Source organism: Chelonoidis abingdonii, chromosome 1, assembly GCF_003597395.2.
Source record: "Chelonoidis abingdonii isolate Lonesome George chromosome 1, CheloAbing_2.0, whole genome shotgun sequence".
In the NCBI taxonomy this organism is placed as follows: Eukaryota; Metazoa; Chordata; order Testudines; family Testudinidae; genus Chelonoidis; species Chelonoidis abingdonii.
In genome coordinates, this window is record NC_133769.1 from 152648821 (window position 1) to 152666690 (window position 17870).

The following is a 17870-nucleotide window of genomic DNA, read 5'->3' on the forward strand; positions in this document are numbered from 1 at the left end:
CGGGAAAGGGGAGCTCGGAAGGCTGGGCGGCGGCACTGGGGGGCGAAAGGGGAGCTCAGGCGGCGGGAGCATGGGGGCGGGAAAGGGGAGCTGGGGGCGGGCGGGGCACTGGGGGGCGAAGGGGGAGCTCGGGGCTGGGCGGCGGCGGGCTAGAGGCAGGACCGAGCTCTCGGGCTCCAGTCGCTGTGAGCTGCCGCGGGGCCCAAGTCTCGGTTCTCCCGCCCCCACCCGCCTGCACAGCGAGCCGCGGCTGCGGCTGGTCGGCGGGCTGGGGGGGCCCGGCAGCCAGGGGTTAACGGAGCCAGCGAGGAGAGACAGAGGGCAGGACGGGGCGGCCCAGCCCTCGCCAGCTGTTTATTTCCAGACGGTCTCTGCTCTCCTGCAGCCCGGGCTCCAGCCCGCCGAGCCGCCCGGCATGAGAGGCACCTGCCGCAGCCGACCCAGCCGGGCCCCCCCAGCGCGGCCCCTTCGCGCCGGCTGGCCCCGGGCGTCCGCCCGCAAGTGAGTTTGTGCCCGGGCTCTCCGGCGCCGCGGGGATGCGGCTGGATGGGCGGGGCCCGGGGAGCGGGGCGCATCCCTGCCCGCGTCCTTCCTCGCCTGGCCCCGCGGCTTCCCCGAGCGCCCCTCACCTGGCTCCGGGGCGGGGGCCTCTCGCCCTGTCCAGCACCCGCAGCCCTGCGGCCCCAGCGCACGCACGGAGACCTGTTGTGCTGGAGGGAGCGTGCAGGGGAGACCGGAGAGCCGAGGATTTGGACATAGGGGACGGGGAGGACAAATTGGAGAGGCAGAGAATCGACATACTTGTTACACATGGGGAGGGGGGTCATCACAACCCAACCCCTGGGTGCCCGGGATCCGCACCCGCAGAGCGCTACCACAGGGGCTCACACTCGCAGCACCCAAATGCAGATCTACTCCCAGTGCACAAGCACTGCCTTCACACCTCTGGCCCCAAGCACAGGGAAATCCATCCCCGAAAGGCACACACTCCAATCGTTCCCCCAGACAGTGGGCACCTGGGCACACGGGGAGCTATGCCCTAGGACCCTTGCATTGGAATTCCCATTGCCAGTCACTGAACACTTCAGGATCCTTATCCCAGTGCATTAACATTGAGTTAACACTCCCAGCACCTCAGCACCATGGGATCAACACGGTGGGGTACTAGCACAGGATTCACAATCTCAGCTGGCACAGCATCCACAGACACTCATCAGCCTGGATTCAAACTCTCAGCCTCCAAACACAGCTACATCCCACAGGATGTGGGATCCAAAAGTTCCCAGCCCCATGCACGACAGTGGAATAGCCCAAGTGCATTACAGTACCATGATTTCAACATCCCCCTAGCTCCCCAGGACACTAGCATTTGCAATTCACACTCCCAGCCTCCTAACCCCACCCAAGTGCAGCAGAATCCACACCTTAGGGCAAATGCCTCCTGTCCCAGTTCTCTAACCTGGAATTCACACTTCCTGCCCTAAAGACCAGAGCAAATCGCACCTTGAGCCACTAGCACCAGTATTTGCACTCCTACTGATTAAGTATGGTGGGATTGGCACTCTGGCACATTAGCCCTGAGATTCACACCGCCAATGCCGAGGCTCAATGGAGTCTGCTGCTGGGATTCACAGTCCCAGACCCCAGTCTATCGAGGTTCTTATACTGATGGCTGCCACCACAGTATCTGAACACTTCTCAGTGCCAGCCATGATATCACTCTCTTCATTGCTGAAGGGTGGGTTGGTCATGCTCAGTTTTGGTTTGTTTTTTTAAATTATTATAAAGAGGAGGAATTTGGAGTGGGTCAGGCTGGGCAAAGAGGGAGTTTGCCTTTAGCTCTCAATGAGGCGGAGTTAATGGGGAATGTTATTTTATCTGATAGTGAAGTCCATAGTCTTGGCCCAGCTCCTATGAATGTTCTGTTCCTCATAATCATGAGCCTTCTCCCCACACACCCCCCTGTTGACAATTTCACTATTTCAGTGGAAAGTATTTGTCATGTGAAGCCATAATTGCAGAGGGAGAGGTGATGGAGTGCTCATGTCACTGGGGTCTGTCCCATGGAAGGCTTTGAATATCAGGATGGAGAACCTGAATTGGGCTCTGTGTTCAACGGGGGCCCTGCATGGGGTGCAGAGAACCAGGGTGATGCATTCCAGCAAAATGCGTTGCTGAACAAACAGACTGGTACATTCTGAATTAGCCGAAGCTCTCTGAAGGTAACATGCTTCATTCCTATATAGAGTATTGCAACAGTCTTATTTAGATGTTACAAATATACAGATCACTATGGCCACAGCCAAGTCAGATAGAATTAGGTGCAATCTTTAGACCATCCCTGGCTACCTTCTTCCCACTGACATGATCTGTCTTGTATGTATTCAGCTTTAGCCAGTTGCTCATCATTCAGATGTTGTTCACTGCAAGACATCAAGAAAGCTGTGAGATTTATAGTTTCCAAGGCCACAAGGGACCATTGTGATCATCTCATCTGACCTCCTGTATAGCATAGACCATAGAATTCCACCAATTTTATTTCCTGCATCAAGCCCATAGCTTCTGGATGAGCTACAGCATATCTTTTAGAAATATATCCATTTAAAGACATTCCACCACAGTCCTAGGTAAACTGGTCTATTGTGAGATCCTTATTGTTAAAAATTTGCACCTTATTTAAATTTGTCTCACTTCAACTTCCAGCAGTTGGATTGTGCAGATAACAGCTGATGCAGAGTTGGCTATTATCTGCTTGTTGCTGGCACCTCAGCCCTTGCCGTCTCCCTAGTTCTCTCTACAGTTTTATATTGAATAGGATAGCAGGGAGAATTGAGCGTTCTTGGCTCCCATCCATGAGAGGCATTGGCATGATAAACTGCATGCAACAGGATCTGCACTTCAGGACACTAGCAGTGGGAGTCATATACACAGCATCCAAGAGGAGCATCATGTCAGGTTCAGGCTACTAACACAGGAATGCACGTTTCCAACCCATGAGTGCAATAGACTGCCCAGGGCATTAGTGCTGAGAGGCATATTGCCAGTTCCTTGGCACAGTGGGATTCATGCTTTGTGGCACAAGCACCAAAATTTACACTCCCGGTTTCCAAGAACTGTGGGATCTCTGCCACAGGAAACCAGAACCAGTGAGTGAATGCAGCTGGCTACACAGCCCAGAGTAACAGCACTGGGATTCACGTTCCCAGCCTCTAAGCACAATGAGATCTGTTCCTAGTTAATACATGAGCCCCAGTTTTCACAGTCTAAGTCTGGGTGCATAGTGCATGTAATGCTGCCTGCAGTGACTCAAGAACATGGTATCAACCTCAGGGCAGAGTGTTAGGAACCTGGGCACAAACGCCAATTCAGTTGTGAGTTCTACACTCAGATTTCAGCAACTGAGTGTCCAGTGGAAACTCCTCAGGCACTTTAACAGCCATATCATGGAGTCACAGACAGTCCCCTTGGGTACACTGATCTATCTTGCCACCCAAGTGAGCCTACCTCTGTGATAGATGGTCTCTTACACCAAGAATCACAGCAATATTCAAGCTACTCTCAGTCCCAAAGGACCGGTCACTTACCCCAGGTCAGTTGCACATTAGATCTTCCACCAAAGACAGCACTTGGAGCCAATCTTACAGTAAACTATATAGAGATTTATTAAATAGGAAAGGGAAATTAAAGAGTTATTTACAAGGATAAAGCAAGTAAACATAGATACACAAATGAGTTACAGTCTTATGTTTCATCAGGTAATAGAAGCTTCTGTAATAAGCAAACTCTATATGTCCGTTAGGGCTAACCCAGGCTGAGCAGCTGTGGATCTCTTGCTTATGCCTAGAAACACCACTCCCCATGAGTCCAAGCTGCATAGAGATCCCAAGTTCCTTTTGTTTGGGGGTTTTTTCCCCTACTGACATATGCTCTGAGTTGCAAATTTAGCTGATAGAAGGAGTCCACTTGCATGACTCTTCTTCACAAGGAGAAGGGCAGAACAGTAAACGTTTTTTATCCTTTTGTTGATGGTACACAGGGAAATTACAGTCTCAACATCCCATAATAGTCCATCTGGTATTGATGGACCTTTCCTTTTGGGAAGGCTGTAACACCCTTCTGTCGAAGATCAGCAGCTTACACTAATTGATGTCTCTCTCCTGTATGGGGTTTACACAGTTCAGAGGTTCACGATACAACTGCTCAAATATTGCCTTACAATATGGGTAGGGCCCTACCAAATTCACGGCCATAAAAAATGCATCATGGACCGTGAAATCTGGTCTGCCCCCATGAAATCTGGTCTTTTGTGTGCTTTTACCCTATACTAAACAGATTTCACAGGGGAGACCAGCGTTTCTCAAATTGGGGGCCCTGACCCAAAAAGGAGTTGCAGGAGGGTTGCAAGGTTATTTTGGGGGGGCTCATGGTATTGCCACCCATACTTCTGTGCTACCTTGAGAGCTGGGTGACCGGAGAGTGGCAGCTGTTGGCCAGGCGCCCTGCTCTGAAGACAGCACCCCGCCAGCAGCAGCACAGAAGTCAAGGTGGCAATACCATACCATGCCACTTGACTTCTGCGTTGCTGCCTTCAGAGCAGGGTGGCCCAAGAGGGGCAGCTGCTGACTGAGGCCCAGCTCTGCAGGCAGCAGCACAGAAGGAAGGGTGGCAATACCATACCATGCCATCCTTCCTTCTGCCCTGCTGCTGGCAGCAGCTCTGCTTTCAGAGCTGGGCTCCCAGCCAGCAGCCGCTACTCTCCAGCTGCCCAGCTCTGAAGGCAGCACTGCCAGCAGCACAGAAGTAAGAGCAACAGTACCGCAACCCTCATCCCAAATAACCATGTACCCCCTCCCCCGCCCCCCAACTCCTTTTTGGGTCAAGATGTCTACAATTATACCACCTTGAAATTTCAGATTGAAATAGCTGAAATCATGAAATTTATGATCTTTAAAATCCTATGACTGTGAAATTGACCAAAATGGACTGTGAATTTGGTAGGGGCCTAAATATGGGATACAGATGTTGTGAGATTAATGAATGCAGCAACTCACAAGCATTCAATAGAGACTAAACATCCTTATAATTCTAATAGTAGTATTTTAACAATACTAACACACAGGTGAGCCAGACTGATTCCAGTAGTGTGTTTGTCAGTCTTCAGGTGAGACAAGGGGACCAGGGCATGAACCAGAACCTGTTCTGCCAGCATCAGAGTGGGATCCCCACCCAAGGGCACCAGAACTCCTGCTTCCAGCCCCTGGGTAAAGCAGGATTCAGACTCCCAGCTCATGAGCACAGGAAGGTCTGCACCTGAGGGTACCAGCCTGGGGGTCACATTTCCTGCTGCCAGAGGCAGTGGCATCCACACCCCCAGAACATTAGGGCTGGAATTCACACTTTCATGCACACAGGTACTGTGCTACAGGGTACAAGCACCAGGATTTGCATTCCCAGATCTTTAACACAGCCTGAGGCACTAACACACAAATTCAAACTTACAGCCCCTAAGCACAGCAGGATCTGCATTAGAGGGCTTTAGCACTGGGATTCATGCCACCTGCACCTAAACTCACTTGTGCTGGGATTCCACTCCCAACATCCCCTCCCAAGTATAGGTGGAATGACGCTTCAGTTCACTAGCACAGAGATTTACACTCCCATCCTCTATGTAGGATTCCCACCCCCAGGACAATAGCAGTGGGATTCCTACTTCCAGCCATTGAGTGCAGAAAGATCTGCACCACAGAGCACTACCTCTGGAATTCACATTCCCAGCCCCTAAACACAGCAGGATCCTTATTCTGGGGCCCTAATGTCTAGTACAGTCTGGGCAGGTAGTAAGCTGCACCTCAGAGGACTATGGCTAGGATTCACACCCCAACCTCCTGAGCCTGGTGGGATCCACACCGCAGGACATTAGCACTGGGTTTCACACTTTATTCCCAAAATACAAAGGGGTTCATGCCCTGGGGCACTAGCATCAGGGTTTGCTGCTAGTCTCTCAAGCATGTTTAATCTTCTAGGGCAACGTGATAATAATCCAGATAACCTGGGTCCTGACAGGAATCCTTTGGGCTCTGCAGGAATCTCACTCCGTCTTTGGGCTGAGCTGCTTTTAAACTCCTTCCATGCGAGTACTAGGTCCCCTCTATCCATCACAACTTGGGAGTAATATAACCCCTGCATCAATGAGATGCAGTGGCAAGAATGGCTACTGATCTCCCCCATTTTCATATCCAGGGGAACCAGGGCCAGCTCCAGGGTTTTTGCTGCCCCAAGCAGCAAAAAAAAAAAAAAAAGCTGCGATCAGGTCTACCGCCACCACTTCAGTCTTCGGAGGCGATTCAGTGGCTGGTCCTTTGCTCCGAGAGGGAGTGAGAGACCTGCCAGCGAATTGCTGCTGAAGAGCCAGACATGCCGCCCCTCTTCACTGGCAGCCCCAAGCACCTGCTTCCTGGGCTGGTGCCTGGAGCTGGCCCTGAGGGGAACCTCAGATTCTCTTCACAGGGTGATCCTGTCACGTGTGGGAGGGGGAGAGGTTGCATTAGCAGATGGATGAGATTTTTTTTTCCTCTGTGAACCTGGTTTAAATATTTAGCAGAAGCGACCTAAAAATATCCCCACTTAACATATCAGGGAGGGCATCTCCCTTGCCCCACAGCTTGTGTGACACTTGTTACCTACCAATAGGAAGAGACTTTCATTTAAAAGGGTGGGGGGGGGAGGTTGCTTTTAATTAATGATATGCCTGGGGGAGACTAAACAGGAAGAGATGGCAAAAACCTCCGAAGGACTCTGTGGAGCTTGGACAACAGATTGGACCTCAAGTCAGCCCTGGCAGGACATTCTCCATGCTTAGTCATTCATGAGCTTCACCCAGACATATGCACACACAGGCTGTTTTCCACCCCTCCACAGGGTACCAAGACAGAGCATCAGGGAGCTATCAATGGGTCAGTCTCTGTCTCTCTCACACACACAATAGGGTGACCAGATGTCCCGATTTCTATAGTGACAGTCCTGATTTTTGAGTCTTTTTCTTATATAGGCTCCTATTACTCCCCACCCCCTGTCCCGATTTTTCACACTTGCTGTCTGGTCACCCTAACACACACACACTCGTTGACCCTGGGGTTACTATTATGTAGCTACCACAAAGAAATTCACAGAGTATTCATATTGATTTTCTGTGTAAAGGTTTTGCTTTATAACGGACTGCCAGTGTCAGGCACCTCCTCACCCCCCACATCTCAGAAAAGAGTCTGGGACTCCACTGGGCACTGCTTAGAGGGAGGGGCCTGAGAGATGGAGCACCTCAAGGGCATGAAGGGTAGCAACACAATACCTCCTAGTGCCAGGCTAGAATGCAGGGAGAATGGGCATGGCCGGACTATAAATCTAATCAACAAAGTCAGCCCGTAGTTTACTATTATCTATGCTAGGTAACAATATTTTAATAGAGACAGTGGGAAAGACTGGCAGAAAGGAGTGTGTGTCTGTGAGAGAGAGAGACAGAGAAAGAGAAGAGACCTGGAACAGAGTGTATGGAAAAGCTAATTTAATGTTAGCCAATGGGAATGTAAACACTAAATATTTGATGGGCACACTTTTGCTGTTAAATTCTTTAGCGGGTCTGGACTTTTGTAGATGATTCACTCTCACTTTCATAATTTTCTTTATCATGGTTGTTTTTTTCCCATTTTCTCTTTCTTTGTCTGACACACAATGGAAAAGTCTCTTTTTTTAATAAATGCATTGCTCACTCCACATTATAAACAAACATAGGAATGAAGATTCCAACTTGTTCTAGTGACAAGCAAACAAAGATACTGAATTCCTCTCTTGACCTTCAGACACAGCAGTCTCTGGGGAAACTGTGTGGTGTGTGTGTGCACATGCATGAGTGTTTGTGTGACCAAGTGTGTGCATATGCCCTTGTGTGTGTTTTTGTGCAGTGTGTGTGCATGCAGGGGAAGGAGGGTGTGCCTATGTGAGTCTGCAGCTTGTGTGTATTTTCAAGATGGGTGCCTGTGGGCTGTGTGGACTGAGGAGCTTCAGCAGAGCTGTTTGTTGAGGCCCAGGCCATGAATAGCCAGGGATGATTGGAGGCTGCACATCAGTACTGAGGGACACCAGGAATGGTGGAGATGAACTTATTTAGTCTATGGAAGAGAAGAGTGAGGGGGGATCTGATAGCAGCCTTCAACTACCTGAAGGGAGGTTCCAAAGAGGATGGAGCTCGGCTGTTCTCAGTGTTGGCAGATGACAGAACAAGGAGTAATGGTCTCAAGTTGCAGTAGGGGAGGTCTAGGTTAGATATTAGGAAAAACTATTTCACTAGGATGGTGTTGAAGCACTGGAATGGGTTAGCTAGGGAGGTGTTGGAATCTCCATCCTTAGAGGTTTTTAAGGTCAGGCTTGACAAAGCCCTGGCTGGGATGATTTAGTTGGTCTTGGTCCTGCTTCGAGCAGGGGGTTGGACTAGATGACCTCCTGAGGTCTCTTCCAACCCTAATCTGCTATGATTCTATGATGTGCACTGAATCTCCTTTTTTCGTCTTTTAGTGAAGAATATGAGACGAGGTGGTTGCTGAGTGAAGAAACTGTTGCCTCTGCTATGGAGTCAGGTACCTGGTAAGTTCACAACTTCCAAAGTTAACTAATAATGTAGAAGGCACAACACAGAATGGGAAAGAAGCACTGGCTAAGTGGGGAGCTCCCTGATACTCCCATCACAGCCTTTCCTTGCAAAAGCCAGCATAGGAAGGGGAGTAGGAATGCTGGCTGTGATGGGAGCTCTCAGCAACTCCAGTCCTGGCATCTCCCAGCAGAAGATGCTCTTCTGATCTCTCTCACTCTCTCTCTCTCCACAGTGTAATGCTCCCACTGGTTTCCTGCCTCCATTCCCTGCAGCTCTGGACCGTCCTGCTTGTGGCCTTAGCAGTCTCTTCACATGGCGTCTGGTCACTTCGTTCCCGGAGTCCCCTTGCTCCTCGGCCACTCTGTGCCCGTCGCAGCCCCTTAGCTGCCAGGCCTGTTTGCATTTGGGACAAGATCTCACCCTCAGAGAGAGACTCTCGCTTCATCACACTGCGCCAGCGATCTCTGATGCCACGGGACGGGGAGCTGCGTCATGTGATGCGGCTGAGGCGCCAGGCCCCAGGGGCCCGGCCTGCCACCCCCTCTGGATTTGAGGAGGGGCTGCCTTCATCCCAGTACCCCTGGGCCATTGTATGGGGCCCCACAGTGTCAGATGAGGATGGAGGTGACCCCAACTCAGCCAATCCAGGCTTCCCACCTCTGGGTTACACCTTTGTTTCACCACATGGGATGGCGACAGCACAACCCAACTCCCACTCACTGCTGCACAATGCAGGGCTCAACCTGCGGGAGACCCCCGCCACGCTGAGGCCCTTCTTGTTTGGGCCCCGGGGGGAAGGTAAATCTGCTCCACATCTCTTTCACCCTGCTCCTTATGGCACCTCCTGCTGGGAAAGGCCAGCAGTGCACTTTTGGGGCAGGGGGAGGGCTCCACACACCAAGCCCTCCTGCCCCTTTCCCTGCAGTGCCTTTGGCTGGATGCCAGATGTGGCTCTCACACACTCTTTCTGTCTCTCTCAGGTGTGGATCCTCAGCTGTATGTTACTATCACAATCTCCATCATTATTGTCCTAGTTGCCACTGGGATAATATTCAAGTTCTGGTGAGTGAGGTTTATGGGTGTGGATGTCGTCCACTTGGGCATCTGCAAGACTGCTCTGGGAGTGAGTGGAATCCACTAGTTCTGAGGGCTCACAGGGCCAGAGACACTGCTTGGACTTGGAGGGAGGGGCTTTAGGGACAAGGATCTCACTGTGCTCGGGGGCTGTGTGCATGAGGAAGGTTTGGACATGGACCCCACTGTTCTCAGTGTTCTGGGTGTATCAGGGGCTTAGGGGCACAGACCCCACCGTTCTCAAGGTTCTGGGTACCTTAGGGGACGAGGCCTCCCCCCGTCTCTGTGATCCTCTCTCACTGCAGCTGGGACCGTAGTCAGAAGCGGCGGCGTCACTCTGGCCAGCGGAGTGGGATGCGGCAGCAGGAGAGTCAGCAGCCACTCACAGACCTGTCGCCCACCACAGTCAGCATCCTGGGACCCTACGGAGACACACTGATCCCAACACCTGAGACGGAGGAGCCCAGGCAGGTCCAGGAGGGTGTAGAGAAACTGGGGGGCCAGGGGAAGAGCAGGACCTTCCAGCTCAACCGGTGAGTGACAGAAAGGAGGAGAGTGAGATGGGGGTAGAGACAGGGGAAGAGAGGGAGGATGAAAAGAACGCTGGAACAGTAAGAGACAGAGGGAGAGACAGTGCAATTCTCTGATGAATGTCTTTGAAGCCCAGGGCAAAGGGAGATTGTTTAGTGGGGGAACCAAGTGGGGAAAAGAGCGAATCTGGGGAAAGGAGCTGTCCAGTGCTCAGGGGTCTGTGAGCCCGGATTGTCCTCTCTCTAAGGGAAGGGCCTGAAGCCCTGTCGCTTGAGATGCTAGGAACTAGGAGCCTTGGGGAGAGGGTGGGGATAGGGAACAGTCCTAGCCAGGAAAGGTGAGGCCAGAGGTGAAAGTAAGCCGGCACAACCTGGAAAGGTGTACCGGCAAGAACCAGTTTGCCATACCAGGATGGCCTGGCTTCCTCAGGGGGCAAGTTAAAGGGCCTGGGGCTCCCAACAGGGGCTAGCACCCCAGGACCTTTAAATTGCCACCAAAGCCCCACTGCTGGAGCCCTGGAGTAGGGCTGCGGGGCTCTGGGGGCTAATTAAAAAGTCCAGGGCTCTGGCTGCTTCTACCGCCCCGGCCCTTTAAATAGCCCCCGGAGCCCAGGGGTAGCGAGGAGCTCCAGGGGCTATTTAAAGGGCCTGGGGCTCCAGCTGTCTCTGCTGCACTGGTCCTTTAAATAGCTGTGGAAGCCCCACCACTTCCCCAGGGCTCCTCAGCTATTTAAAGGGCCAGGGCGGTAGAAGCAGGGGAGCCCTGGGCCCTTTAAATAGCTCCCAGAGCCCTGGGCTGCTGCTACCCTGGTGGGGGGGGGCACTTACCTTACAGGGTGGGCTGGGGCTGACTCTGACTCCCTCAGCCATGCCCCTTCCACTCTAGGCCACGCCCCTTCCAGGGGCCAGAGCTGGCCCCAGCATACCAGTAAGTCACTGGACTTACTTTCACCCCTGGGAGAGGGGGACCTGAAGAGGCATCTTCCATTTCTGATTCTTTTATTTCACTCCCTTTTTCCCCCCAGGATCCCACTGGTAAATCTGTGAGAGCAGCGGAGCTGGCTTCCACAACCCCTCTTGTCACATCCAGGGAGTGTTCTGTTGCCTCTGCTACACTAGGAATGATTTGCTTGTGTCACAACTTTCCACCACCATCATTTACTTAACCATCCCAGGATGTACGGGCAATGGACAGACTGGACCTCACTGGTCCCATGCTGCGGGGGAGAGGAAGCTTGGGGGTAACCCACAAGATGAGGTGACAAAGGAGCAGGGGGCACAAGAGCAGTTGGTGTTGTGAAATCTAAACCTCCTGACCCTCCCCCAACATATACACACGCACTTTGATCTCTGAGGATAACCCACCAGTGCATGCCTAACATGGGGGTAGGGGAGGTGGAGAGGCAGGGTCCTACCCCCAGTCCCAACCCCTCTGTTTGTTCCTTCCTGTGTCGTGTGCTTTGAAGTGTCTTTCTACTAGCTGGAGCTCTGTGGTTGCAGAATTCCCAGCCTTAGGCAAGGATTCCAATGGAGTGGAGGGATGTCTTCTGCTAAGGCCTTGACCTCTCCTGAGGGATCCAGGTGCTGGCAGCAGCTAGTGGGGGGTGTTTGGAAGGCCTCACTCAGCACTTGCCCCCCATTCCCTGGAGGAACCTTGCCTCTCCCTTTGTCAGTTCTGTCTTTTTGTTTTCTCTTTCTCCCAATGTTCCTCCTCCTCTCTCTGTCTCTTCCTCTATCACCTGGTCATCATCATCTTCTCTCTCTCTCACTGGGAAAGGCTGCAGAATAGTTTCCATGTTCACCCTGCTTCCAGGCACTCACATCTTTTCGACCCCACTTCACCAAGATTTGGTCTCCACTCCAAGGTGATGTTTTCAGAAAACTTGAGGCAAAATCCTCTGGCCATTTTGTGGTTCAGGAAGTATGAAAAACAAGCCTGAGCAAGGTAACTGCCCTGCATACAATCCTGTGCAAGTCTTTTATAGGGCTACTGCAAAAGCAGTTGAAGCATGACACGTGGAGATGAATGGCTGGGAACTGGGGCCTTGGCTAGGTGTTGGGTGGGGAAGTGGTTTGGATTTAACAAAGGTCTGATGATGGATTCAGCTGAGTCTTCTATCAGGACCCAAGCATCCCAAATGGAGTGAGGAAAGGGCAGCATAGGCAGTGAGGGACTGATGCCCCAGGACTGGGAAAGAAGGAACCCACCCTGTCCATGTTGCAAAAGGGAGCAGTTCAGAAGCCACATATGGGAATGTTTTGAGGGTGCTATATACCATTCAGTTATTCCTGGACTGCCCCCAGCCTGTCAGACAGCACTTGTGAGAGATGGAGAGAAGGACAGACAGAGGTGGGATATTCACAGGCAATTAGGATGAGGCCAAATACCTAGGACACAATGGCTATGTCATCACTGCCAGAAAAGGTGTGTTTGTACAATCCTAGTGGAGACAAAGCTCTGGAGTCTCTGTCATGATGGAGCTAGTTGAGGTCAACTGTTGGTTGGGGGTATAACATTGACCTCATCTACCTATCTTGCAGTAAGTAGTGCCTGTGCCTTGTCCCCACTAGGATTTTACAGTGAGCTAGCCACGAAAGCTCATGCTCCAATACGTGTTAGTCTATAAGGTGCCACAGGACTCTTTGCTGCTTTTACAGATCCAGACTAACATGGCTACCCCTCTGATACTTTTCTAGTATAGATGAGGCGTAAATTTAGGTTATCAAATCTTCAATCCATTTACCTGATGAGCTAGGGATGACTGTTCTGCCTTCCCATTTGCAGCAAGAAATGACATAAAAAATGTTTGTGGCACATACTGCTAATTCAGTGCATGCTGATTGTTTTAGGGAATTTACAAGCTCTGCTGGCAAGAGGTATGTTAGTAACTCGAGTAAAATATTTTTGGCAAATAGTAATTTCACTGAAAATGCATTTTTGGAGCATGAAAATGATTTGCAAATCCAGTTTGAATTAAATGAATAATTTTGACTAAAAAAAGAAAAAGTTTAACCATTTTGAAATGTTTTGTTTTGACTTTTCAAAATGGCTTTTCATTTTCACATTTGGCCAATTTGAGAAGGATGAAAATGTTCTGAAAATGGCCAAATAAAAATGAAATGCCTTACTCTCCCCACAAGTATATCATTTTGAGTCAACTACAATAGTTTGGTCTATGCAAAATGACATTTTTTTCAGATTTTCAATTCGATTTTTTTTTTCTTTTTAAATTGGTTTCAGTCTGACTCAAACTGAATATTTTTTCTGGTTTGGCCTCCCAAACTGAAAAAATCTGTTTTTTGCTCACTTCTGTTTGTGAGCTCTGCAAGCTCTCAGTATATTGATTTCCTTTATTTAAAAGAAAAGAAACAAACCTAGGAAATGAAATGCAAAAACTTTGTGACTACAATGTTAAATTGGCACAAAAAAATCAGTAAATGCGGAAGAGAAGTGTCCTGTAGCAACATTACCTCAAATATATCGCACATGTAAAATGTTTTCTTAGTCCAATTTTTCTAACTAAATATTTAGTTTAATGTGCTACTGTTAGTATCATTCACTATCTCACCTGAAACATACAGGATGTGCTATACAATCAAATTAACTGTCCTTAACAAACTTTCTCTGCTGCATTTTAGGACTTTAACTGAACAATCAAAAAACATGTTACCAAAACTTCTTGCATTTGGTAAATAATCTCACTGAGCCTGATTCTTCCCTGCCTGGAGCCTTACGAAGTAACCATTTCAGCTGTATACACTGAGGCTGAAACACTCCCACATCAAATTGTGTACTTGCTCATGCCCAGTTGGCACAGGTGTAAATGACAATACAAGGCTGGGAGAACCAGGCCTTCTGTCTCTCCGGATCTAGCAGTTTTCCCCTTCCTCACAGATGAGTTTAGTCCTGCAGTAGGAAGTCCTGACTGGACCCTGGCCTACGCTCCAGATCCCTAGCACACATCAGTCAATGTTTCCTTGCAGCCTCAGCCCCACCTCAGGCAGGCGGGGTCAGAGAGATAGCAACAGGCCAGCTTTTTTCACTGCCTGCCAGTCCCCACTTCCTTGGCCTGCTGTTTTTCTTACCTATCTTTTTCCCTCCTCCTACTCTCACTTCACACTCCCACCCCACGCATCTCTTCCCTCCTGCTGTTTCAGTCTCCCCCTTCTTTTCTTGTTCACTCTCTCCTGCTCGTCTTGTTCTGTTTCTTCCCCCACCCATTTCTTTCTATCCTTCCCTTTGTGCCTTCCCCTTTGACTCTCTCTCCCCCCCCCCCCCCCCCTGTGTGCTGTGATATATATTTTTGTAGGATTATTTTCTCCTTGTGGTGAAATATTCAGTTCTTGTGGGATGTAAGTTTCAACATTTTTAAATAAACCTTTACAAAATACTGAAAACAAAACTGCTACAGCTGTGTATGGTGTCACGGCAGGGAGCCCAAGAGGGCCATCACCCCAGGGAGACTGGGATGGGGGCGTCACACATACAATCCTCTGTCCTGGGCCATAGAGGAGGCAGAATTCAACCCCATTCAATCCTGGGCTTCAGCCCTCTCCTCTAACACACATGCATTGCTCCCTGCTCTTGTGGGATCCCCTGCCTTCCATGCAAAGTGCCCTCTGCCATGGGATGCAGGCTCCATGTTCAGTCCCAGGGTTCTTGTTTTGCCTGTTACATGCAATTTCCCAGCAATGTTCATGGACTTTTCATTGCATGATGATTTCTGATTGAAGCAGAATGACAGTTAAGAGGAGAGACAGAAAAATTGAAAGGAAGGAAGGAAGATAGAGATATGTTGGGAGCAGAAAATTCGCTTGCTCAGTTCCCCTCAGCTGCCTCTGCGATTTCTATTTACGGCCTTGCTACCTCCCCTCCTGGCCACACTGCTGCTGTTGCTGGTTTCCAGGGCTGCTCTGTAATTAAGCATCCTTGTATCCTTGTACTCCCCCACTTTCTTAACTCTGGCAGTGATCACTGGAGGGGTGGCAGAAGCATGTGGGGGAAGAGGAAGGCTGCAAACCACAGCAACATGTTGTGGCAGATTTAGATGGTTATTTTCCCTGGCTACTGTCCTAGGGCCTCTGCCCATTGGAGATAGACCCAGGCCCACCAGTTACTGTCCTGGGGTCCCTTCCCGCTGGGGATGGGATGCAGCCCCCACCCCCACTTACTGTCCCGGGGCCCCTTCCCGCTGGGGATGGGATGCAGTCCCTACTTCAGTTACTGTTCCACCCTGGGGGGGATGGGACACAGCCACCCATTGCTGTCCTGGGTCCCCTTCCCACTGGGGATGGACTCCCCCACACCTCCAGTTACTGTCCCAGGACTCCTTTCCACTGGGCCATTCAGGGGCCTCCACCTGCTGGAGATGGGAACCTGGATCCCCTAGTTAGTGTCGCCATGGCCTCTTCCCACTGGAGATAGGACCCAGGCTCCCCAGTTACTGTCCCACGGCCTTAACCCACTGGAAATAGGATTCAGGCCCCCTTAGTTACTTTCCCAAGGTTCTACACACTGGAGATAGTAACTGGGGGACTTGTGTCCTGTCCTGAGTCCTCTACCTGCTTGAGATGGAATGTTAGCTTCAGACCCCACTCCTGCCCTAAAGTTCTTTATGCTGGTTTAGGAGTAGAAGTTTACTCACTCCATGACTCTTCAGCCTCTCTGTGAAATCCCTTCCCCTCTAATCAAACACATATTAAGAGCTAGGAGGTGGGGATGCCTGAGGGGCTTCCATTGAAGATGTTCTAGATTCTCTCTCCTGAAAAAGCCTCCCAAACTCAACTGTATTTAAGGATGGCTTATAAAACCCCCAGCTACCAACATCACTGCTCCAGCTCTGCCTTCTTGGGCATCAGCTGATTTTTCCCCTGCTGTCCTCTCAGCTGGAGCTAACCTGCAGGGACTCAGTGAAATATTCCTCTGCTCTATTAGAGGAAAAAAGGGAAGAAATAATTCTGAACATTGCACGTCAAAAGCACACCCAAAAATCCAACCCCCAAAACTTCACTAAATTGATAAGAAGCTAAACATGCACAGAGCTTGTTAGGATGGTACACCTCTACCCCGATATAATACTGTCCTCGGGAGCCAAAAAAAATCTTACCGCGTTATAGGTGAAATTGTGTTATATCAAACTTGCTTTGATCTGCCAGAGTGCGCAGTCCCCTCTCCCCCGGGAGCGCTGCTTTACCATGTCATATCCGAATTCATGTTCTATCAGGCCACGTAATATTGGGGTAGAGGTGTACATAGTGTCTTCCTTAGATTTAAAGTTCCCCAGGCCACACAGGTCAGAATGGGGGTCGGCTCGTGGTAGCTCAGGCAGCCAGTACTTTCTCTGCTGGGTGCTTTTTATGTCTCACAATCTGAACTTCAATTTACAACAACGATACAAACATTTTCCAGAAGTGGCCACTGACCTGAGGTGCTCAGCATGGGGCCTGGTTTTCAGAGATGAGCAGTTTGAGCTCCCACTGACTTCAGCGTGGGATATGGGTGCTTCTAAAACTCCTCCAAACTGGGACACCTCATTTGGACTGACTCTAGCCCTAAGTTGCAAAGAAAAGCTTCAGCGTGTAACTATGTCTGCAGAAAGCCTGAGGTTATGGCTTCACTGCAGAGTTCACTTGAGTGTCTGGACTCACATTACTTCTCTCAGGTTAGCCGAGCTCAAGCAACAACTGCCAGCCTGCGAAATGATACTTCACTACTGTGTACATACTGGCACTGCAATCACTCATGGTTGGCACTAAAGTGTAAGTCAGCACTGTCATGGCTTCACTGCTCTGGTACCCATGATAGCTATGTTATAGCCCGTGATTGCAGTATAGCCATCTGAGGCACATCCCATGTTCATTAACAGTCATGAAATAAGCAGAGTCACACTATGAATTCTTTCACTGTGGAAGAATGCAGTGGAAAACTAGTGACACATGCCTGCATCCACATTGCAGCATTGGTATGTTAGCAGCTGGCAAAGCTGGGCTCATGTGAGCTTTAGCCTAAATCCACCTGGCCAGCCAACTTGAGTTCAAAGCACTACCACACTTGAGTTTTTGTGTGCAGATTGGAGTCAAGTTTAGGGTTGCCAACCCTCCATGAGTGTCCTGGAGTCTCCAGGAATTAAAGACTATGTCATGTGATGAAACCCTGAGGAATAGTCAAGCTAGGGGCAATACAGAAGATATATCTGGCTTCAGGACTAAGCTTGATAAGTTTATGGAGGGGATGGTATGATGGGATAGCCTAATTTTGGCAATTAATTTGGCAATTGATCTTTAATTATCAGCAGGTAAGGATGCCCAGTGGTCTGTGATGAGATGTTAGATGGGTTGGGATCTGAGTTACTACAGAGAATTCTTTCCTGGGTGTCCGGGTGGTTAGTCTTGCCCACATGTTCAAGGTTTAACTTATCACCTTATTTGGGGTCGGGAAGGCTCCAGGGAGATAGCAGAAACCCAGAAGGTGTTCACCTTCCTCTGCAAGCATGGGCAGGGGTCCTTGCTGGAGAATTTTTGCACTTGAGTCTTTAAACTATGATCTTGTGAGGATTTTCAATAACTCAGACATAGGTTAGGTTTGTAGGAGTGGGTGGGTGAGATTCTGTGGCCTGCATTGTGCA

The 17870-nt window shown here is 50.1% G+C and overlaps 1 protein-coding gene across 1 annotated transcript; it reads left to right on the top strand.

The window, feature by feature from the left end:
- Positions 1-455: 455 nt before the first annotated feature.
- PIANP (PILR alpha associated neural protein) lies at positions 456-12416 on the top strand. Its single transcript, XM_032801979.2, has 6 exons — positions 456-500; positions 8564-8634; positions 8874-9439; positions 9622-9703; positions 10021-10248; positions 11271-12416. Exons 2-6 carry the CDS (start codon positions 8618-8620, stop codon positions 11290-11292), a joined length of 915 nt encoding a protein of 304 aa, XP_032657870.1. The 5' UTR covers positions 456-500; positions 8564-8617; the 3' UTR covers positions 11293-12416.
- Positions 12417-17870: the final 5454 nt, after the last annotated feature.

Coding starts and splice junctions, on each gene's coding strand:
- PIANP (XM_032801979.2), top strand. Junction 9,440..9,621: donor GTTTGGGCCCCGGGGGGAAG/GTAAATCTGCTC, acceptor TGTCTCTCTCAG/GTGTGGATCCTCAGCTGTAT. Junction 10,249..11,270: donor AGGACCTTCCAGCTCAACCG/GTGAGTGACAGA, acceptor TTTTCCCCCCAG/GATCCCACTGGTAAATCTGT.